Source organism: Oncorhynchus nerka, linkage group LG18, assembly GCF_034236695.1.
Source record: "Oncorhynchus nerka isolate Pitt River linkage group LG18, Oner_Uvic_2.0, whole genome shotgun sequence".
NCBI lineage: Eukaryota > Metazoa > Chordata > Actinopteri > Salmoniformes > Salmonidae > Oncorhynchus > Oncorhynchus nerka.
Genome location: NC_088413.1, coordinates 41,808,480 through 41,831,793, shown reverse-complemented (window position 1 = coordinate 41,831,793; position 23,314 = coordinate 41,808,480). Strand labels below are relative to the sequence as shown.

Sequence of the window (23,314 nt, the reverse complement as noted above, 5' to 3'; positions counted from 1 at the left end):
TAGCAAATCATACACATTTACTACTGTAGTTACTCTAATAAGGTGTGACTGGAAAATGCACCTCTACCCTGTTACACTAGTAGTCCCCCGAAGGCTCTGTTTAGGCTGCTTTCAGACAGGAAGACCAATTATATTTTTTTCACTAATTGTGCAGCCTAAAATGGCAGGAGACAAGACAAATGTAGGGAAACTCTTTCACAGCACTTTGATACCGAAGTTACTTTTTCGTAACAGGTTCGGAGAACTTACGCATAAGGTTCGGAGAAGTAGCGTAGCAGGTCAGGAGACTGAGGTTCAGGTTAGGGAAACGGTTAGGGTTCGTGAAAATGCTCTCCTAACCTGCAACGAAAATCACTTTTTATCGAAGTGCAGTGAAAAGAGTCTCGACAAATGTCAGGTACATTTTCTATCTTGAGTTATTCAACCATAAAAACGACTCAGTAGGCCTAGTCTATGTAGACTGTGTAGTCTATGTAGACTAGGCATAAGTGAAGAACAATAGCAATACATTGAAATGGATAGATGCATCTTAAAGCAGTAGTAGGATGAAGTTGCCTCTAGATCAGTTTTGCATGTCCCCCATTGATGGTTAAAATTAGGATTAGAGGGAGGGAAAGTTGATCCTAGATCTGTACCTAGGTCAGTTTCACCCCTAAAATGTGAAAAGTTACCATTTGTTGCACTTTAGTGCCCTCACGTGGATAACAGTTCCAACATAATTTTATACCAAATTATTTAGTATTGCATTAAATGCACATTTAAAATAACTTACTTGTAGCCAAGGTTATAAACATAGTTAAATTTCTTATCTGAAACTGATTCAGTCACAAAAAAAATACTGTCAGAAGTGGGATTCGAACCCACGCCTCCAGGGGAGACTGCGACCTGAACGCAGCGCCTTAGACCGCTCGGCCATCCTGACACATGCTATTGAGCTGTACATCTCCATATTTCAAGATTTAAAAAACAACAAAACAAAACAAAACAAGAAAGTTCATGCAATGTGAACATTATATGGTTTTGTTTCATTAAACTTGCATGATTTCGAAACTGCTAGATTTTTATCACACCAGGTGCTAACGCTTTTTCATTTTACCCCAATCTCTCTGCCGCAACGGACAAATTCGAAACCGATGACTTTTGGCAACGAGCAAAAGAAAACGGGAGGAAGCTCCAGCAGCTGTGGCAAAGATGTTATAATTAACACATTGTTTGTTTATAACTACCTAGCTCGTTGTTCTATACGTGGCTGTGGCGTAGCTAAGGGGCTCGTTTGAGTTGTAAGGCTAAAGCAACCTACTGTAACGTTAGAGGAAGGACGGGGGAGACGCATCTGCAACAGCCGAAAGTCGGACACTAAAATTGGTTTTTCAACAGCAAGACTCAGACCAATGTGGCTGAGTTGGCATTGTTTATAAAAGTGTTTCTTTATAATGTCGAAATAAACATGTCTCCAACTCCCATACCAGACACACACGAACTGAAATCACGTGTGTACATTGTAGCCTACAATCAATTGAGAGAGTGAAACACTGAAAGAGACCCTAATATCACATTAATTTGTACATATCCACTGTATACATAATTGCGGCAGTTGGTTCCTGTTTTTCAGTCATGTTGTTGGTTACTTCTTCTTCTCTGGTAATTATGGCGATCAGCAGACAAAAGTTAAAGGTGCATGCTGCCACCTACTGTACGGGTTGCGGAAAAGGGAGAAGAAGAAAAACATAAGCAATGCAAGAATAAAATACATTTAAAAACCCATCCCACACCTTCAGTCATAGTCCAAATCACATCCCGACACTGGCTCAGGTGCCTGTGAAGACATTTGTCGACAGGATTCCTTGTAATGCCTCTACTGTAAAGTCCCAAAAAACATCCAGCCGCACTCAAAACAATGCCTTTTTTCTCAGATTTCCTCTTTGTTTGCGGTGTGCAATGCATAAACGATACAGTCCACCTTTTTAACATGCAACGTGTCAGAATCCTGTTGGTGAGTAACATTTACTGGTCTCTCTAATCCACCTACAATGTTATCTTCAACTTTACTCCCTACTTCCACTCTTCTCATCGTCCCTGGATAGGAGACATGCTGGACAGCCCTCACTCCTGCCACCTCGGTCTCCTTCACCATAACAGGGAATGACGGGGATGCCAAGCTACAGGACTGTTTTCCTAGCGCAGACTGGAATATGTTCCGGGATTCTTCCAATGGCATTGAGGAGTATACCACCTCAGTCACTGGCTTCATCAATAAGTACATTGAGGATGTCGTCCCAAAAGTGACCCTACATACATATCCCAACCAGAAGCCAATGGCAACATCTCCCCCTGAGCTAAAGGCTAGAGCTGCCGCTTTCAAAGAGTGGGACACTAATGTGGACGCTTATAAGAAATCCCGCTATGCCTTCAGATAAACCATCAAACAGGCAAAGCGTCAACAAAGGACTACTACACCGGCTCTGACACTCATTTTTGTTGCAGAGCTTGCAAACTATTACGAACTACAAAGGTAAACCCAGCTGTGAACTGCCCAGTGATGCGAGCCTACCAGACGGGCTAAATGCCTTTTATGCTCGCTTCGAGGCAAGCAACACTGAAGCATGTATGAGAGCACCAGACTGAGTGAATCACGCTCTCCATAGCCGATGTGAGTAAGATCTTGAAACAGGTCAACATGGCAAGTGTCTTCACTGATATTATCAACCTCTCCATGACCAAGTCTGTAATATCTACATGTTTCAAGCAGACCACCATAGTCCCTGTGCCCAAAAATGCCAAGGTAACCTGCCTAAATAACTATCGCCCTGTAGCACTCACGTCTGTAGCCATGAAGTGCTTAAAAAGGCTGGTCATGTCTCACATCAACACCATCATCCCGGAAACCCATAGACCCACTTCGCATACCGCCCCAACATATCCTCCTGGACAAAAGGGACACCTATGTGAGAATGCTGTTAATTCATCAATTCATCAAATGACTATTTGCACTCCAGGACCTTGAAATGCTTCTTATGAAGCCACTCCTTCATTGCCCGGGCGGTGTGTTTGGGATCATTGTCATGCTGAAAGACCCAGCCACGTTTCATCTTCAATGCCCTTGCTGATGGAAGGAGGTTTTTACTCAAAATCTCACGATACATGGCCCCATTCCTTCTTTCCTTTACGTGGATCAGTTGTCCTGGTCCCTTTGCAGAAAAACAGCCCCAAAGCATGATGTTTCCACCCCCATCCTAACAGTAGGTATGGTGTTCTTTGGATGCAACTCAGCATTCTTTGTCCTCCAAACACGACGAGTTGAGTTTTTACCAAAAAGTTCTATTTTGGTTTCATCTGACCATATGAAATTCTCCCAATCTTCTTCTGGATCATCCAAATGCTCTCTAGCAAACTTCAGACGGGCCTGGACATGTACTGGCTTAAGCAGGGGGACACATCTGGCACTGCAGGATTTGAGTCCCTGGCGGCGTAGTGTGTTACTGATGGTAGGCTTTGTTACTTTGGTCCCAGCTCTCTGCAGGTCATTCACTAGGTTCCCCCGTGTGGTTCTGGGATTTTTGCTCACCGTTCTTGTGATCATTTTGACCCCACGGGGTGAGATCTTGCGTGGAGCCCTAGATCGAGGGAGATTATCAGTGGTCTTGTATGTCTTCCATTTCCTAATAATTGCTCCCACAGTTGATTTCTTCAAACCAAGCTGTGTGACATGGGTGATGTATGTGTTTTAGTCTTGTCTAGGGGTTTTGTATGTTTATGGGGCTGGTTCCTTTCTAGGTATATTGTATGTCTATGGTTGCCTAGATTGGTTCTCAATTAGAGGCAGCTGTCTATCGTTGTCTCTGATTGGGAACCACATTTAGGCAGCCTTATTCTGTGGGTACTTTGTGGGTGATTGTTTCCGTGTCTGTGTTTGTTTCACCACACGGTACTGTTTAGGTTATTTACGGTTCGGTTATTGTTGTGTTTCAGTTTATTTCATTAAAAACAACTATGGACACTTACCACGCTGCATTTTGGTCCGATCCCTGCTACAAATCAGCCGTGACAATTATTGCACACAGAGTGACTTATGTTACTTGTTAAGCAGATGTTTACTCCTGAACTTATTTAGGTTTGCCATAACAAAGGGGTTGAATACTTATTGACTTAAGACATTTCCGCGTTTCGCTTTTAATGATTTTGTAAACATTTCGAAAAAATGAATTCCTTTGACATTATAGGGTATTCTGGTAGGCCAGTGACACAAAATCCCAATTTAATCAATTTTAAATTGAGGCTGTAACACAACAATATTTGAAAAAAGTCAAGGGGTGTGAAAACTTCCTGAAGGCACTGTAGCTGTGAATATTTAACAACATCTACATTTCATACTATTTTCAGATTGACTGTAGTCCACCCCCCAATTTTTCCTGGGTCGAACCCTGCAAATATGCCAGATTGGCACTCCCTCAAATTACTTCCTATTACCTGTACCTACTGGACAATTGCATACGTCACCTGGTGTGCTTGTGTGAGAAAAGCTCCTAAACCTCACCAACTCCAGAGAAGATTCTGAGGTTTATGTCCATTGTGGAGGAATAAATGCAAAGGGCTATATAAGGATTCAGTTCAAAAGTATTCAGTAACCCATTATTCAGTCAATACATCAAAGAGGTTCTTATTTCTGACACATGAAGCTAAATTAACATTAACCACTGATTTCAATGTGACAGGTCTGGACAGTGAAACACAGGCTAATTATTCTCAAACAATGATGTGTATAAACGCATAGCCTTCTGTATGTTTACTTATGTACTCAACCATATGTACTTCTCTCTGCTGTAGGGGGTAGCTGTCTACTGTATTCATGGCCATGGCAGGACAGGAGCCATGCTGGCAAAGACCAGGAAAATCTCAGGCACCGATGAGATCAGAAGGGCTCAGATTACTGTACACGTGGACTCTTGTGGAGTCACCCCTAAACATAGTGAACTATTCATACAAGTAGGATGTCCTGAGTTGTAAAGGAGGAGTACGGCATAGGAGGTTGGTGGCACCTCAATTTGGGAGGACATACTCGTGGTAAAGGCTGAGGCTGAATAAGTGGAACGGTAATCAAACACATAAAACACACGGTTTCCATGTGTTTGATGCCATTCCATTCTCTCCATTACAATAATTATTATGAGCCGTCCTCCCCTCGGCAGCCTCATGTGATGTACGGTACATCCGTAATGTATACCGTGACTGCTGTTGTACATTTTCCAAAAAGATTAATCAAATCTTAATTTATTTTTAAAAATCCATGTATGTAAAAAAGCATCTACCTACCTAAGTTTTCATTTAAGTAAACATATAACAGAAAAACATGAAAATGTGCATTCGACAGTGTAAAGTCTAAGTGTAAAGATCAATTAGGAGAAAAGAGAAGTAAATATGCAAAAATCACAAAGATAGTCCACATTTTTCTACAGAATATAGATTATAATATCAATTCTAATATTTTCTGATTGGTTTCTACTGTAGCTTATAAAAAGGTTGAGCCTTGATCGATGAGCCTTGATCGAATGTTGAGGCCATCTTCTCAGGATCCTCATCTTACAAGGCTTTGACTTTGATGGAGGCGTTTGATCCGAGGGAGAAGAGACGTTGGCGCTCCTTAAATGTGAGATTCTCAGGTGTTGCGTCACCTTTGAAGTTGTTCTCTTTCTGGCCTCTGAAACCAATCAATAACCCACACATATGGATGTAATTGAGAAGATCAATACCTATAGGTTAACAATACTGTATATCATGGTCTGTTATACATCATGATGCATTACTTTCAGAACAAATTATGTAATTTAACATTTGGTTTAGCCAGGGACATTGTTGGGGGAAAAAAATGTTTTTGTGGGATACAAATGTACATTCAAATGAAGTTGAAACTTACTCTTTCGAGGACTTCTCATCAAAGTTTACGTTGAGTTCATTCGACTCTTGAACATTTTCTCCTGTTGACGTGTCTCTATCTTCTTCTTCATCATCATCCTCATCATCATCATCATCATCGTTTCCATTCTGTTGGAACTCCTGCAGTCTCTGTTGAAATTGCCACTCCAGGTTGAGCCTACGGAGCCTGTCGGTCTCCTCTGGTGTGAGCTGGGCTTTAGCCTGCAGATCCTGGATCTCCTGTTCCAACAGGTCGACCACCTAGATCAAGGAACAGACAGCAAAAAAATACACATTTCCATGTAAGAACAGCCAGCAACAAGCAAATTTGGATTTTGATGGACAATACGTTACGCTATTCTCTATTTGCATGGAAGTTCATCTTGTGAGGTCCGCAACACATCAAAAACACAAAATACACAAAATCAATACAATACAACACAACACAATACTGTAGAGTATAATATAGTAGACACACTTCAAATAAAGATTTTAATTATTATTATGTTACCTGTAGTCTCTGCTGCTTCTGCTGCTTCTCCCATGCATCCCTCTTCCATGGGTCTGGAGACAGACTTTTGTTGCCTTCTGATGGTGGCTCTTTATTCATGCTGAAGTATTGGTCCTGATTTCGACATTCGGCATTAATTGTGTATTTTATACTGGAAGTGTATTTGTGTATTTATTTGTATATTCCTTATTCATACATGCATTTGAGTTTTCACTGTCGTGTGTATTAAGACAGTTGGATTTTGATGACAAAAAAAAATGTACAGTACCTGATGTCCTGGGGTGGTCCCTGGTTGTGGTTTAGCTGGAGGTCTCTGGAGGGATGTGTCTTTTGACTGGGTCGGGAACAGTTGGGACGTCGCTGTTTGCACCCTCCTCAAGGCTTGTTGTTGTTGGATCTTCTGTGAGGATGAGAGTGAGGGCTGAGGTTGCCTCATGGACACAGAGGATGGAGGAGGACATGTAGCTTGGCGATGCTGGGCTGGCAGTTGATAATGAGACTGCTGTTTTTGATTGCTGAGGAGGGCTTGTCCCTGGCCTTTACCCTCAGGGTTTTGGTTCATCTTCACGGGCAGTAGAGTGGGAGTTTTTTGGAAGGTAGTCATTGGACTGCGCGGCTGGGTGTTGGAAAGCCGTGTAGCAGGGATGTCTATGTGTATTGGCTGGATGGCAGACGAAGGGTCGTGTGACGTAGGAGTTCTCCAGTAGCCATACAGTGTGTTGTGGCGGCTCGGTTGGGTCTTAGTGGAGAGGCTGACAGTATGGTTGTAATGTATGTCGTGGGTAGAGATGCTAGGCTTCATAGGAAAAGAGGTGTAGTAGCTTTCCTGCTGGTTCTGGTTCCATGCATTATGTATATTGTCCACTAGGGGGCGATCATTCTCCATGCACAAATTCTCCTGTGAAAGGGCCTGCCGCTATGGAAGGAAATATTCAATTATTTTTCATTTGGCATTTAAGTTGATTAAGTGTAAGTGTAACAATTGCATATATGAAATGGTCCATACTTGAAATAGTTGGTTTAAGATATTGGGGGACGTACTGCTTTATAAAGGATAAGATGTAGCTACTCATACCATCAAGGTCCTCTTGTTGGAGATCTGTCCATCTAGATTAAACGAGACTCTGGGCTCCTGAGGTGGGAGTTCAAAGGCTACTGTCTTCTTGTCCTGAGACCTAGGGGCTGGTAGAGTCAGGTATTCCCTTTGGTACATCTGATGGGAGAACATTAAGGTGATTGTGTTTTTATACCATTACAGATTCAATGTAGACAAACCCACTAAGCCACGGATTACAAGTATTGACCCACTGTTTAAGCATCTTTGGGTCCTTGAAAGCGCTATATAAAACCCATGTATTATTATTAAATTACTTACATCAGAGCACAGAAGGTTGCTGGTGGAGACTGCAGTGATTTTACTGTCTGTTGGGATGGCTGGGTCAACTGGTTCTCCTTCTGGGCCTAGAACAAGCAAGGAAAGAAAGAAAATGACAGAACTGCCATGAAACATTTCTAAAAAGGGCTTTTCACACTACTCCCACATGAAAAAATACTATAGCGTATTATGGTATACATACTATACACTCTTAAAGTCTGCACAAAGCACTGCAGTGAACACCGCAGTATGTACTGTAGTATAGTGTAGTATTTACAGTTAACTATAGTATAAACTATATACTATAGTAATTCATTTAGTGTTTTTGCAGACTGTAGTATATTGTAGTATTTACTGTAGTGTTTTTGCGGACATTGCTGTAATATTTACTATACTGTTTTTGTTTTATTATCTTTGACATAGAAGTGGAATCTTTTTCCTTATGGAAACCTACTGGAGAAATACTAAAATAGCATTTTCCATTAGGACTGTGTTCCGAACAGAAAGTCCAGAGGTTCTACTATTTTCTATAACCTTTAGCAAACAAATTATATGATCTATACTCGGCATGTAGGTTTCTCACTTATGGATGGCACAAATTGGAATATGAGGGAGGGAGATGGGCAGGGTATATGTAAATGAAATACTTTAGCATTTACTGTAGTTAAAAAAACTGTTTTGTGGACTGTAGTGTTTTTGTAGACATTACTGCAGTATTTACCACAGTGTTTTTTTTGCTGATAATACTGTAGTATTTACTATAGTATTCTACAGTACACTGTACAAAAAAAAAATCCTGTAAATGTCACAGTAAATTACTTTTTTACTCAAACAGTAACATACTGTATAAACTGAATACAGTAGATTATCGTAAACACATTGCATTGTGGGCAAAAAGTTAACTTACTGTATTTGTGAATATTCAAAATAGAATGCCACATTAAAAGCACAAGGGCAACATAACCAAAGCACATTCCCTGAAGCAAGAGAGAAAACATTTTAGAAAATTATTATTATACATTTCATATTTTATTGGTACCTGTTTTTTTATTTTATAATTCTTGCGTTGTTTGTGTCCGTGCTGTTTTATATTACAGGAACAAATATATATAATCAGAAAGGCATATCATACAAACAAAACAAAAATCCATGTGAAAAGTAAGCCAAGCACAATCACAAATTAGGAGGTACAGTGCATTCGGAAAGAATTCAGACCCCTTGACTTTTTCCATATTTTGTTACATTACAGCCTTAATCAAAAATGGATTAAATAAATAAAAAAATCTCATCAATACCCCATAATGACAAAGTGAAAACAGGCTTTTAGAAATGTTTTCTAAATTATTAAAAATAAACAACAGAAATACCTTATTTACATAAGTATTCAGACCCTTTGCTATGAGACTCGAAATTGAGCTCAGGTGCATACTGTTTCCATTGATCATTCTTGAGATGTTTCTACAACTTGATTAGAGTCCACCTGTGGTAAATTCAATTGATTGAACATGATTTGTAAATGCACACACCTGTCTATATAAAGGTCCACAGCATATCAGAGCCAAAAACCAAGCCACGAGGTCGACGGAATTGTCCGTAGAGCCCCTGAGGCACAGATTTGTGGAAGGGTACCAAAAAATGTCTGCAGCATTGAAGGTCCCCAAGAACACAGTGGCCTCCATCGTTCTTAAAAGTTTGGAACCAACAAGAGTCTTCCTAGAGAAATCGGGGGAAAAGGGTTTGGTCAGGGAGGTGACCAAGAACCCAATGGTCACTCTGACAGAGCTCTAGAATTCCTCTGTGGAGATGGGAAAACCTTCCAGAAGGACTACCATCTCTGCAGCACTCCACCAATCAGGCCTTTATGGTAGAGTGGCCAGACGGAGGCCACTCCTCAGTAAAAGGCACGACAGCCGCTTGGAGTTTGCCAAAAGGTACCTAAACAAGATTGTTTGGTCTGATGAAACCAAGATTGACCTCTTTGACCTGAAGGCCAAGTGTCACGTCTGGAGGAAACCTCATACCATACCTATGGTGAAGCATGGTGGTGGCAGCATCATGCTGTGGGGAAGTTTTTCAGCGGCAGGGACTGGGAAACTAGGATTGAGGGAAAGATGGACGGAGCAAAGTACAGAGAGATCCTTGATGAAAACCTGCTCCAGCGCACTCAGACTGGGGCAAGACTGGGGCAAAGGTTCACCTTCCAACAGGACAACCACCCTTTGCACACAGCCAAGACAACGCAGGAGTGGCTTTGGGATCACTGATCAGACATGACAGGAAAGGTGAAAGCTGTGGGATGGAACCCTTGCCTGCACCTATCTAGTCTTTAAAGATCAGTAATTACCTCAAGGATGGAAGGAAGAAAGGATGCAAATAAGTGCCCTGTTTGAATACTTTCAAAAAGCATCCTTTCCTTCTCCATTCCTTGAAGTAATGAAGTGGATTGGTGGAAGCGGTGTGGTGGAACCCTTATTTTCACATTTCGAATCTAGCCAGATCAGTGATTATTATTATTATTACTACACCCAAACAAGGGCACTGCGTTCATCCACCTCTGGCCTGCTCGCCTCCCTACCACTGAGGAAGTACAGTTCCCGCTCAGCCCAGTCAAAACTGTTCGCTGCTCTGGCCCCCCAATGGTGGAACAAACTCCCTCACGACGCCAGGACAGCGGAGTCAATCACCACCTTCCGGAGACACCTGAAACCCCACTTCTTTAAGGAATACCTAGGATAGGATAAAGTAATCCTTCTCCCCCCCCCCCTTAAAAGACCTAGATGCACTATTGTAAAGTGGCTGTTCCACTGGATGTCATAAGGTGAAAGCACCAATTTGTAAGTCGCTCTGGATAAGAGCGTCTGCTAAATGACTTAAATGTAAATGTAAATGTAAATTTGACTGAGCGGAAGGGATGGAGGAAGAGTGCATCTTAGAAGTATTTTAACCTTGAGCCGATAAGTATTCAAACAAGACCCTGACCCTGTTTGAATTCTTCAGAAATGCTTCCTCCCTTCTTACTTTCCTCAAAGTAATCACAGATCTGAATTGGTTGGATTGGTGAACTTTGCTTGAACCTACCCACCTATAGATATGTGCTTACCTCCAGGAAACGAGGGAGGAAGGATGCATTTGTCTGAAGCATGGCAGGTAGCCTAGTGGTCAGAGCGTTGGAATAGTAACCGAAAGGTTGCAAGATGAACAAGGCAATTAACCCACTGTTCCTAGGCTGTCATTGAAAATAAGAATTTGTTCTTTAACTGACTTGCCTAGTTAAATAAAGGTACAATAAAATGTGAGTTTTCACTCCACCTTGAACTTGATGGATTATTTAAAGTCACTATTTAGTAAGGAACTCCACTCACCTGGTTGTCTAGGTCTTAATTGGAAGGAAAATCCAAAAACCCACAGACACTAGGCCCTTTGTGGAATGAGTTTGACAACCCTGCTTTTAATTACGCAATGGAGGCTCTGTGCTTATAGAGCCAGGTTCAAAGTGTCCTAACACATTTCAGCCACCAGAGGGCTGTCTGAAACTCAATTGACCACTGCAAGGTTCTCAACATTTGTCTGTGTGTGCTATAGCAGGGGTAAATGCCACTGTGCAGGACAACGGCTTATATTGTAATATTATTGTATTGTATATTGTAATATTGTAAGTCGCTCTGGATAAGAGCGTCTGCTAAATGACTTAAATGTAAATGTTAAATGTATATAGTGGCAGCAGTATGTTGAGTTGGATTCCAATATAAATTACCAATCACTTTGCAAGTCACTATAATGTGGGTTGCAAAATACTAGCCGAACTGAGCCAAGCCAAATCAAGCTGTACTGAGCTGGCTTGGTTTATACCTACCATGGTTGCTGGGACTGTGCTGAGAAATACCATGTGAAACGAAAATATCAGAGACAGCACAGTTTGACTGGCTTGGATCGACGCAATAGTGTGAAAAGGGTGTTAAGTCAACTTTTCAAAAATCACACTATTGTTAGACTCACTGATCATGTTAGGGTTGGAGCGGTATAGCTGTCTGTTCTTCAGCAGGGTCTGTTCTCTCTGTCTCCTGTTCCCTCCATGGGAGTTATTACCCCATAGTCCTGAGGGCCCAGAGCTCTGCTCCATGTCATCATACACGATCAGGGCCTTGCCGTTCGGCTTAGCATGGCTGCTGCTGGTGGGGCCACTACCATCCAAAGCTGGGAGAATCATAGAAAAGTTGGTTAGATCTAGAACATCTAGGTGTAGGTCTACTATTAATTGAGAAAGACTATTCTTACCATTCATTTTGGAAAGCAACTACTAACAGGAAGCCATGAAATTAAATGATCTGAATTTGGTTTTGGTCTTAGATCATTAGACCTCTGTTGAGTGACTGTTCAGGGGAAAATGATAACAATGCAGAGAGAATAATGCCTTTGTTCTGCTCGTACCTGTAGTTGATACTGAAGGTGGTTCATCTAGCAAGGCAGCCAGACCATGGCATGTTGCCCCCTGCTTGGCAACCTGTAAAGTCACAACTGACCCAGTGTGCATCATTATGCCTGCTGCCCTACAATCAAGACAAGACCACATCAATCACTGTCAATTCATTATGCTTTCAAAGCATAATCCTTTATTTGTTTTTCAGCGTATTTGAAATGACCATTGAACAGATGTAACTATTGCAGATTGTTCCAACAGAAACTGTTTTCACATCAGGTTTAATGACCGAATAGTTATCTGTCAGACCTAAATAAATGTTATACTAAAAAAGGACCTGAAAGTTAGCCTTGCTGACAGCGACCCACGTGACTAGACAGCTCGCTGTGACTCACTGGTCTAGTATCTCTGGCTTTTAAAAGGGGAGGTTGGCTCAACATAGTGGTGAAGTCAGCGTATCCACTCAGTCAAATCTTCTATGGACCAGTTTATGCCCAAGTCTATATCTGTAGCAAAACAAGGCCAAATTGATGTTGCATTGGCTAAAATGATTGCCACTGATTTCCAGCCATTTTCCATTGTGGAGGACAGAGGTTTCAGAAATTATAGCAATAGTCTAAATCCAATGTAAGCAGGAAAACCCTTTCAAAATCCCTTATTCCACAACTGTACGAGAGCACACAGGCTTCAGTGTGGGAAAGAGTCCAAAAAGCTATTGCAGTTTGCCTTACCACTGACTGTTGGACATCAAGGGTAACCACTTCTTACATGCCGGTTACATTTTTTTTTTCTCGTTATTTTACCAGGTAAGTTGACTGAGAACACGTTCTCATTTACAGCAACGACCTGGGGAATAGTTGCAGGGGAGAGGAGGGGGATAAATGAGCCAATTGCAAATTGGGGATTATTAGGTGACCGTGATGGCTTGAGGACCAGATTGTGAATTTAGCCAGGACACCGGGGTTAACACCCCTACTCTTACGATAAGTGCCATGGGATCTTTAATGACCTCAGAAGAGTCAGGACACCCGTTTAACGTCCCATCCGAAAGACGGCACCTTACACAGGGCAGTGTGTAAGGTGCCAATCACTGCCCTGGGGAATTGGAATATTTTTTAGACCAGAGGAAAGAGTACATGTCACTTAATTGAATATTTTTTGATGTCTAGCTCTCATCTGGACTGCTTTGAGTTCAGCGACAGACACATCCCAGAGAACTTGGCAGAGGAGCTGTTGAGAGTGGCCAGAGAATGGCAAGAAGATGGAAAAGAGGTCTGTTGTGTTAGCGACAGTGCAGCTAACATAAACAAAGCCATGAAACTGTTAAAATGGACCAATCAACCATGTCTTGCCCACACAATCAACCTGATTGTAAGAGATGCTCTGAAGGTGATGAAGCCCACTGTGGACAAAGTGAAATCAGCTGTAAAATACTTCCACAGAGCACAGCATGTGCTGAAAAACTAGTCTACACAACGCCAGATGGGGATGCCTGAGCTGAGGCCGAAACAAGACTGCACTACAAGGTGGAACTCAACATTTTATATGTTGAAGCTGTTTCTTGAGTCAAAGGAAGCCATCATCTCTACTCTGGCCATTGTCAATGCACCTGTTGATGCTCTGACCCATGAGGAATGGGAGGTAAACACAGGACATGTGACACCCTATGTTCATCAACGGACAGAAAGCTCCACAGAATGGAATATAATCACGTGCTATCAGAAACCACTGCACTTGACCCCAGGTTTAAGAAGTTAGCCTTCAGTGATGCCAGAGTGATTGATGAGGCTCTTCAAAGAATAACCTCAGCAGCAGGGAGGGACAGCCCCAGCAGTCAGCTGGCTCAGGCACCAGGGCAACAAGAAGAAGAGGGATCAGATGGAGCAGAAGCACCAGCAGTAGTGCCACAAACGTCCGCTGTTTGGATGCTGTTTGACGAGAGAGCAACTGGGGATGCAGCATGAAGGAATCCCTCAGTAGATGACATAATGGAGGTCCGATCCTATTTGGAGGAGCCCCTCCAAGGATCTGCAGATCCTCTGAGCTGGTGGAAGAACAAGGCCTCTGTCTACCCACGGCTTACTAAAATCATGACAAGGATACTTTGCATAGTGGCCACATCCGTTCCCTCAGAGAGGGTCTTCTCGAAAACGGTACAAATAATTACTGAGAGAAGGAACCGCATCAGCCCCTCAAGTGAGGCAGCTTGCGTTTCTGAATGCAAATCTCTCATAAAAGCAAAATATGGTCAGCATTGTTGTGTGCTGCTGGTTATAACATGGCAATAAAGAAGAGAGAAAAGAAGGACCAGTTTAATGTTTTAAGTGGGATGCTGCAGTTTTGCACATTGTTATTTATTTTTCTTTGATTATGGTGCAATTTTCTATTATTATGTTGTTCAGATTGTATTCGTTTTGAATTGTTACATTTATATGCACTTTGTTTATATACATTAAAAAGTTATACTTTAAATGTAAATGTTTAATAGCATTATTTTTCATAACAAACCGATGCATTTTTAAATACATTGTGGTTAAGGTAGAGTATCATTTCATGTAATAATTTAATTAGAATTGTTTTAACACCAATCATAGTCAAACTATCGCAAACTGTTTGACTTTAAAAAATACAAAACATGGTTTTTTTAAAGAGCCGTTTGGGAGCCAAAAGAGCCGGCTCTTTTTGCTGAGCTGAGCCCAACGATCCGGCTCACTGAAAAGAGCCGGAATGCCCGTCACTACTAGCTAGCTACTGCGTGTGTTTGTTTATCCCGAAAGGGCTGGCTGGAAACGGAAGGGCTTGAGCGGTCCTATGTTAAGCAAAAATCATGATTTGTTCAATTTGAAACGGGGATATCCAACCAGCGTAGGGTGCCGCCTTGAAGTCTGAGGGCACAGCCCCTTCAGTATTGTTGCTTCGTGCTGACACATCAAAGCACCCGTTTCAGACTCTCAAATCAAGGATGTGGAGAGGCTGGTGTTAGCCAGACTATCTGAACCCAGAGTACGTGAGCAGAGCGTTGCTGGAGCGGAGCGCGGCAAAGATCGCTCCAATTTGACTGGAGCGTGGAGTTCGATTCCCAAAGGCTGGTGTGTCGGCCTTCTCACCCTCCAATTTCGCTCCAGTAGCGCTCACTTTACGAGCTCAGGGGGGCATGCCTGGCCCAGCATGCATTTGTAGTCTACTTGTGTGCTGTGCTGCTTTAGCCCCTTGCTTTAGTTACTGTCATGGAGTTCGCTAAATATTTCCATAAAGAAACTGATAAAGCACAGGTGCTAAATTAAGATGAATTATAAAAAGAAGGACCAAGAGCAAGAGAGGGAGTGCGGTAATGTAGTGTCCACAACTAAAGAATCATTCTGAAAAGACACCTATCCCGAAAGCTTGATGGTGTACTTACTATGTGCACATGCTTTGTCATTGTAGCAAAGTATTTCTAAGCTAAAAATCTGACCTCTTAAAATTTTCGTTCATTTTTGTTCTATTATCTATACAATAGGCCATTTTGGCCGAATAGGCCTGGCATATTCCCCGCGTTCAAGGACCTTTCCATTTTGATTGGGTTATTTTGCCTAAAAACATTTAGGCCTATCTAAACAAACAACTCTAGATCTCTACCCAGCCTGGCACGAGTGACCAAAAGGGTGTTTAGCATTCCCATTGGCTCTGCAAGCGCGGAGAGGATATTCTCCACTGCTGGCCTGCTGTCCAGGCACCATCACAAGAGCCTGAAACCACAGACTGACCAAACTCATGTTTCTAAAAATGTGTTCAAAAAATGTATTCAAATGCACTAATAAGTCATTTATTAAAATGTCATTTGTATTTAATTATAAGTAATAGCCTACATGTGCAATTTATAGACTATAATGATTACATTCACATTTTCATGTTTATGTCACAACTTCCGCCGAAGTCGGTCCCTCTCCTTGTTCCGGCGGTGTTCGGCGGTCGACGTCACCGACCTTCTAGCCATCGATCCATTTGTCATTTTCCATTGGTTTTGTCTTGTCTTCCTACACACCTGGTTCCAATTCCATTCATTACATGTTGTGTATTTAACCCTCTGTTTCCCCTCATGTCCTTGTCAGAGATTGTTTGTTGTATGTAGGTGTGTTATTTGTTCTGGTGTGCGACGGGTTTTGCACCCAATTATGTTATTTTTGTATACTTTGTTTTTTTTGTATGTTTATTAAACAGCTCTGTTTTTTACCAAGTTCATTCTCCTGCGCCTGACTTCCCTGCCACCAGCACGCACCGCGTTACAGTTTATTAAAATCCATATGGTTTGGTTTCAATAATTCAAAACCAAATGGTAGGTACAGGTAGTCACAAATATAGATGGGTGTTGGTTAAATTGTGATTTTAATGAATGGAGCGAATTTGTAGCAGCAGTTCTTTTTCCTATGAGCAACAAGCAGTTTTAGCGGAAAGGAAATCATGTGCGGGATTTCCAACTGCTCAACTCTGATCTGAACGTAGAAAGTTAGAATGTTATCTAACCTTTCCTGTGAGAGGCCCACGAGACTGTGTCCATCCACACACAGCAACTGATCCCCAGCAGTTAACCTGCAATCCTGTCCAACACAACAGCATAGAAACACATGTGGAACATAAGATTTGTAATGAGATACCAATGCTGTTCATTCAAATGATGTGAAATGTTATTGCATACTGCATCCAGTCAACAGGCATTATTTGAATTGTACTATAGTTTTCTAACCATTTCTGCTGGTCCTCCTTTGACGATAGACTTGACGTAAATCCCAAGGTTGTCTTGTCCTGCTCCCTGTAGATGGGGCAAAAAAAATTGACTATTGTCACTGATTGTTGGGAGAATGAATGAATGAATGGATGGATGGATGAATTTGTACCTTGGCCGCCACGATGCTGACCCCTATTCCACTGTTCAAGGGTTTCGTCAGTGTAATAGTCACAACCTCAAGTTCTCTATGCAGTGGCTAAATGAAAGAAACAGAGAATAGATCTCAATGAGAAAGAGGTATTAACATTTGAAAAGGGTATGGTAAAAAATATGGATGTGTTTTTTTAAATGCACCGGGTTTGCGTCCTGTGCAAAGAAACAGTTTGCTCGGTTGAAGAAGATGGTCCAGGTGCCACCAGACTGGGGGTGAGACATCAGAGTGCAGAGGCCTAAAGGAAGAGAGAGCGCAGCCTATTTAGATAACTGTTCACAGACACAACACACAACGCATGTTGTACAGTGAGTGCATTGTTTTGTGTCATTTGTATCATGCATTTGACTTACAATATAGCCTTTTTTACCATCCCGGATAATGCCTCTACAAGGCAGACGTTGTATACCAGTTTAGACAAAAGTCATTCTCTGTTTTATATTGAAAGTAATTAGTCAGTTCAGCAAACCTCTTTTTAAAAAGCATGTAGCTACAGTACCTTTGCGGCAGATAGGTTCCAGGAACTCTCTGAAGCCCTGCGGGATGCCATTGACCGTGTCACAGGAGTAGCCTTCCTCAGGGAGCAGGAAGGGCAGGTGGAGGTCTGGCCCCTCCTCCAGCTGGAGGTCCTGCCCTTCACTACGCAACAACTCATCAGTACTGGCTTCTGCAGCCGCCACCACCCTGTCAATTACACCCTGAAAGGGCAGAGGAAGAAGACATGAAGGATATTTGAAAAACATTGTGTTTTTGGTGGCGACTTTATAAGCCATTATAATTTATTTATTTGATGTTGATTGATTTTATTTAAGAAAAATACATATAAAATACATCTACATATAACAATACATATACCCACCGTATGAATTACAATGGATATAATGTTTATAAATGCCCATAAATGTTTAAAAAAATGTTTACGAACAATTAATTACAAATTTAAGGACTTGGCTAGTACTCACAGGGGCAATGCGGGGCTCGTTGGTATCGTAGAGGTAGCTTGTCATCAGTGTTCGAAGCTGCAAGGAGTTTAACTTGAAGCAGGTATTCTGGATGTTCTCCGAATCTTGCATGGAATACTTGTTCATGGTCAACAGCATTGTTACCTAGAAAATATCCATCAATCAAATCACCTCTTGACTACCTTGAACCTGATAAGATACACATGTTTATAAATGACATGGGTTAAGTGGTTGGGCAAACACAGGTCTTGAAAAGAAGATTCTAAATGCCAACTAGAAAAGGTACATTTCCTGCACATCTCTAATGTTGGCTTTATGGTAAATCATACACTGTAGTTGACCAGGGAAACATGGGAAAGTTATGCTGCTTTGAAAGTTGATAAACTTGTAAACACACAAGTAGGAGAAAATGCCCTTGAAAGATTTATAAGGAGATTTTCACACTTGCTAGAGAGCTCTTCTTTGTTTACACCCATTCAGCATTGTTCACATCTCTTTAACAATTCACAAGTAAGCGCATGTGAGTCAGCTTGGCATTGTCCTCCAGAAATGAGTCTTCTCCCACTGAGCTTTGTCGATAGCACCAGCTGAATTCGGGGCAGCAATGTTGTTGAGAGTTGTAGCAACACTGTAGCCATTTTCCATAGCTATGTCTTTCCAAAAAATCTGCGGTTTAAAAATGGTGTACAATGTACTGACCAGGGAGGCCCCCATTCTGTTATAGACAGAAGCCTGTGACATGACAGACCAATTAGGACTCATCTTGATATTTGGTATTTATTAGGATTCCCATTATCCGCTGCAAAAGTAGAAGATACTTTTCCTGGGGTCCACATGAAGCATGACATAATACATAGTACAGAACATTATTAGTCAAGGACTGAAATACATACAGTACATTTAAAAGGTCACACATAGCATACAGGGGCGGCAGGTAGCCTAGTGGTTAGAGCGTTGGACCAGTAACTGAAATGTTGCTGGATTAAATCCCTGAGGTGACAAGGTAAAAATCTGTCGTTCTACCCATGAACAAGGCAGTTAACCCACTGTTCTCTGGTTGCCATTGTAAATAAAAAATTGTTCTTAAAACTGACTTGCCTAGTTAAATAAAGGTTAAATAAAAAATATATACACATTAGTACATACACACAATATCTAGTACAGTGCAAAAAACAAGACAAGATACAGTTGAAGTTGTAAATTCACATACACTTTGGAAAATACACTTTAAATACACTTTGGCAAAAAACTGGAAATACTTATCTCCCTCACTAGCTTTAAGCACCAACTGTTAGAGCAGCTCACAGATTACTGCACCTGTACATAGCCCATCTATAATTTAGCCCAAACAACTACCTCTCCCCCTACTGTATTTATTTATTTTGCTCCTTTGCACCCCATTATTTCTATTTCTACTTTGCACATTCTTCCACTGCAAATCTACCATTCCAGTGTTTTACTTGCTATATTGTATTTACTTCGCCACCATGACCTTTTTTTTTACGTTACCTCCCTTATCTCACCTAATTTGCTCACATTGTATATATACTTATTTTTCTACTGTATTATTGACTGTTTGTTTGTTTTACTCCATGTGTAACTGTGTGTTGTTGTATGTGTCGAACTGCTTTGCTTTATCTTGGCCAGGTCGCAATTGTAAATGAGAACTTGTTCTCAACTTGCCTACCTGGTTAAATAAAGGTGAACTAAACATTTTAAAACTAAACTCAGTTTTTCACAATTCCTGACATTTAATTATAGTAAAAATTCCCCTGTCTAAGGTCAGTTAGGATCACCACTTTATTTTAAGAATATGAAATGTCAGAATGATAGTAGAAAGAAGGATTTATTTCAGCTTGTATTTCCTTTCATCACATTCCCAGTGGGTCAGAAGTTAACATACACACAATTAGTATTTGGTAGCATTGCCTTTAAATTGCTTAACTTGGGTCAAACATTTTGGGTAGCCTTCCACAAATTTCCCACAATAAGTTGGGTGAATTCTGGCCCATTCCCCCTGACAGAGCTCGTGTAACTGAGTCAGGTTTGCAGGCTCGCACACACTTGCTCGCACACACTTTTTCAGTTCTGCCCACTCATTTTCAGATTGAGGTCAAGGCTTTGTGATGGCCACTCCAATACCTTGACTTTGTTATCCTTAAGCCATTTTGCCAAAACTTTGGAAGTATGCTTGGGGTCATTGTCCATTTGGAAAACCCATTTGCGACCAAGCTTTAACTTCCTGACTGATGGCTTGAGATGTTGCTTCAATATATCCACATAATTTTCCATCCTCATGATGCCATCTATTTTGTGAAGTGCACCAGTCCCTCCTGCAGCAAAGCACCCCCACAACATGATGCTGCTACCCCGGGCTTCACGGTTGGGATGGTGTTCTTCGGCTTGCAAGCATCCCCTTTTTTCCTCCAAACATAACGATGGTCATTATGGCCAAACAGTTCTATTTTTGTTTCATCAGACCAGAGGACATTTCTCCAAAAAGTACGATCTTTGTCCCCATGTGCAGTTGCAAACCGTAGTCTGTTTTTTTATGGCAGTTTTGGAGCAGTGGCTTCTTCCTTGCTCAACGGCCTTTCAGGTTATGTTGATATAGGACTCGTTTTACTGTGGATATAGATACTTTTGTACCTGTTTCCTCCAGCATCTTCACAGGGTCTTTTGCTGTTGTTCTGGGATTGATTTGCACTTTTCGCACCAAAGTACGTACATCTCTAGGACACAGAATGCTTTCTTTCCTGAGCGGTATGACGGCTGTGTGGTCCCATGGTGTTTATACTGTACTTGCGTGCTATTGTTTGTACTGATGAACATGATACCTTCAGGCATTTGGACATTGCTACCAAGGATGAACCAGACTTGTGGAGGTCTAAAAATATTTAAAAAATCTGAAGTCTTGGCTGATTTCCTTTGATTTTCCCATGATGTCAAGCATTTGACACTCAAATTATGTCAATTAGCCTATCAGAAGCTTCTAAAGACACGACATCATTTTCAGACATCAAACTTCCGCCTTCAACTGTATATAAAATGTCTGTCTCTTCACAGTCCCCTTTGTGTTATCTGTTATTTTACACTGGTTTTAATGCTAGTTTGAGTTACCTGGGGTAGCAGAGAGTTCCATGTAGTCATGGCTTTATTTCATACTGTGCGTTTCCCATTATCTGTTCAGGACCTGGGGACTGTGAAGAGACCTCTGGTTGCATGTCTTGTGTTGTACTGATGTGTGTCCAAACTGCTTGCCAACTGCTTGAACACTGCTGCAGCTTCTGCACACTCTAGGAGCTCAGATGCAATAATTTAATAACCAACGTTTCAACAGACAAGCTGCCCTCATCAGAGTTCGGGGTTCGGTAACTTCAACACATCAATACCTCTCCTCAACTTTCCTCAACGTTCCCTCTGTGTACATCTAAGTGTGATACGTGCTGCTTTGTTCTGGACCAACTGTCCCTCTTTGCCACACATGACCACACAGCTGGGCAGTAGTCCAGGTGCGACAAAACTAGGGCCTGTAGGACCTGTCTGTTCAACTAAGATGTCAAGAAGGCAGAGCAACACCCTATCATGGACAGACCTCTTCCCATTTTAGCAACCATTGATTCTATATGTTTTGACCATGAAAGCTCGCTATCTAGGGTTACACCCAGCAGTTTTGTCCCTTCAACTTGCTCATTAGCCATATTATTCAATAATAGATCTAAACAAGGTTTAGCATCGAGCGAGTGATTTGTCTGAAAAATTATGCTTTTAGTTTTTTTGATATTTAGCACCAGCCTAATGCTAGTCACCCATTCTAAAACTGACTGGATCTCTATGTTAAATTATTAAATTATTTAAATTATTATTAAATTATTTTACTGTTGCAGCCGACAGTGTACAAAGACACACAGACTTTATTCAAGGTCAGTGAAAGGTCATTTGTACAAACAGAAAACGATAATGGCCCTAGCCAGCTGCCCTGCGGTACACCATATTCAACTGAATTTGCATGAGAGATAATTCCATTAATGAAAACCCTCTGTGTTCTATTAGATACAGTAGGTAACTCGCAATCCATAATAAGGCAGAGGATGCAAATCCATAACACTTAAGTTTTTCAGCAATAGGTTATGATCAATGACATCAAAAGCTGTACTAAAGTCTAACAAAACAGCTGCCACAATCTTCTTTCAGCCAATCATCAGTCATTTGTGTCAGTGCCAAGCATGTTGAGTGCCCTTCCCTATAAGCATGCTGAAAGTCTGTTTTCTGTCAAATAACTTTGTCTTAGTTACATTTTTGCTTGAGAAATTGCTATTTTTGTTTCTTTTTGATCATTTGAATTTAAAACAAACAGTACTTAATTGTTACCCAGAAATTATTTCATATTGAGATAAAAACAGCTGCATTGGACCTTTAAACAGCCCTACTGTGACATAGGAACTAGCTTAAAAACGCCCACCTTGAGGAATTTAGACACATTTGACTAACCTGGTCAAATAAACTAAAATAAAGTCACCCACCTGTATGATGCGGCTGAGGTGGCAGTCTGCGGCCAGCTCCAGACCTTGCCTCTCTGCCCAGTCCTCCACCAGGCTAAGCCTCTGGCGGAGGGTGGCCCCCCAGTAGTGGGACCTAAGGCCCAGGGAGCAGGCCTCTCCCTGGGGGCTGGGGCTCAGCAGCCTGTTGAATCAAATCAAACATGATTTAAAGTGCATTTAAAATGACACACTTTACAATAAAATCATGAAAAACAAGGAGATTAAAACAAGACAAAGAAATAAAAGAGATTAATAAAAGAACATGAAACAAAAAAGATGAGTAAAATATTGGTGATTAAAGGCCAGGCTAAAAGGGTGGGTTTTCAAAACGTGATTTAAAAGCCTCAACTACTGTATGTCTGCCTCTCTCACCTGTTGAGGAGCCAGGCACTGATGAAGTGGAAGAGTTGGGAGAACAGCTGGATGGTGAGGGCAGCGTTGACTCGACAGCGACGCAGCAGAGACATGGCACCCATCAAGGTTTGCAGTACGCCCTCTGGTGGAGGGAGGATCGAGTGACAAAAAGTTTTGAAACAAAACAAAACATTGAAAATAAGCACACTGGTGTTGATTTCCATGCTAATATGATGGTTCTATATCTACTGGATCAAAACTAACATATGGAAGCTGCGGGTTAAAACAAAAAAAGTTAGAGGTTATAACTAGATTGTGTTGTGGTTAA

At 41.4% G+C, this 23,314-nt stretch overlaps 1 protein-coding gene and 1 non-coding gene across 2 annotated transcripts in view; both read right to left on the bottom strand.

Annotated features, from left to right (window-relative positions):
- Positions 1-839: 839 nt before the first annotated feature.
- On the bottom strand, positions 840-922 carry trnal-cag (transfer RNA leucine (anticodon CAG)). The gene has a single exon. It is a non-coding gene; the product is annotated as a tRNA-Leu (tRNA).
- Positions 923-5,375: 4,453 nt separating this feature from the next.
- LOC115146758 (afadin-like) overlaps positions 5,376-23,314 on the bottom strand; it is a 37,562-nt gene continuing 19,623 nt past the window's right edge. Inside the window, 16 exon segments of the mRNA XM_065003344.1 lie at positions 5,376-5,695; positions 5,912-6,171; positions 6,422-6,535; positions 6,690-7,337; positions 7,497-7,634; positions 7,797-7,882; positions 11,793-11,990; positions 12,225-12,343; positions 16,717-16,790; positions 16,937-17,002; positions 17,088-17,200; positions 17,299-17,367; positions 17,629-17,827; positions 18,092-18,235; positions 22,615-22,774; positions 23,005-23,128. Coding sequence (XP_064859416.1) covers positions 5,578-5,695; positions 5,912-6,171; positions 6,422-6,535; positions 6,690-7,337; positions 7,497-7,634; positions 7,797-7,882; positions 11,793-11,990; positions 12,225-12,343; positions 16,717-16,790; positions 16,937-17,002; positions 17,088-17,200; positions 17,299-17,367; positions 17,629-17,827; positions 18,092-18,235; positions 22,615-22,774; positions 23,005-23,128 — 2,630 coding nt within the window. The 3' untranslated portion in view covers positions 5,376-5,577.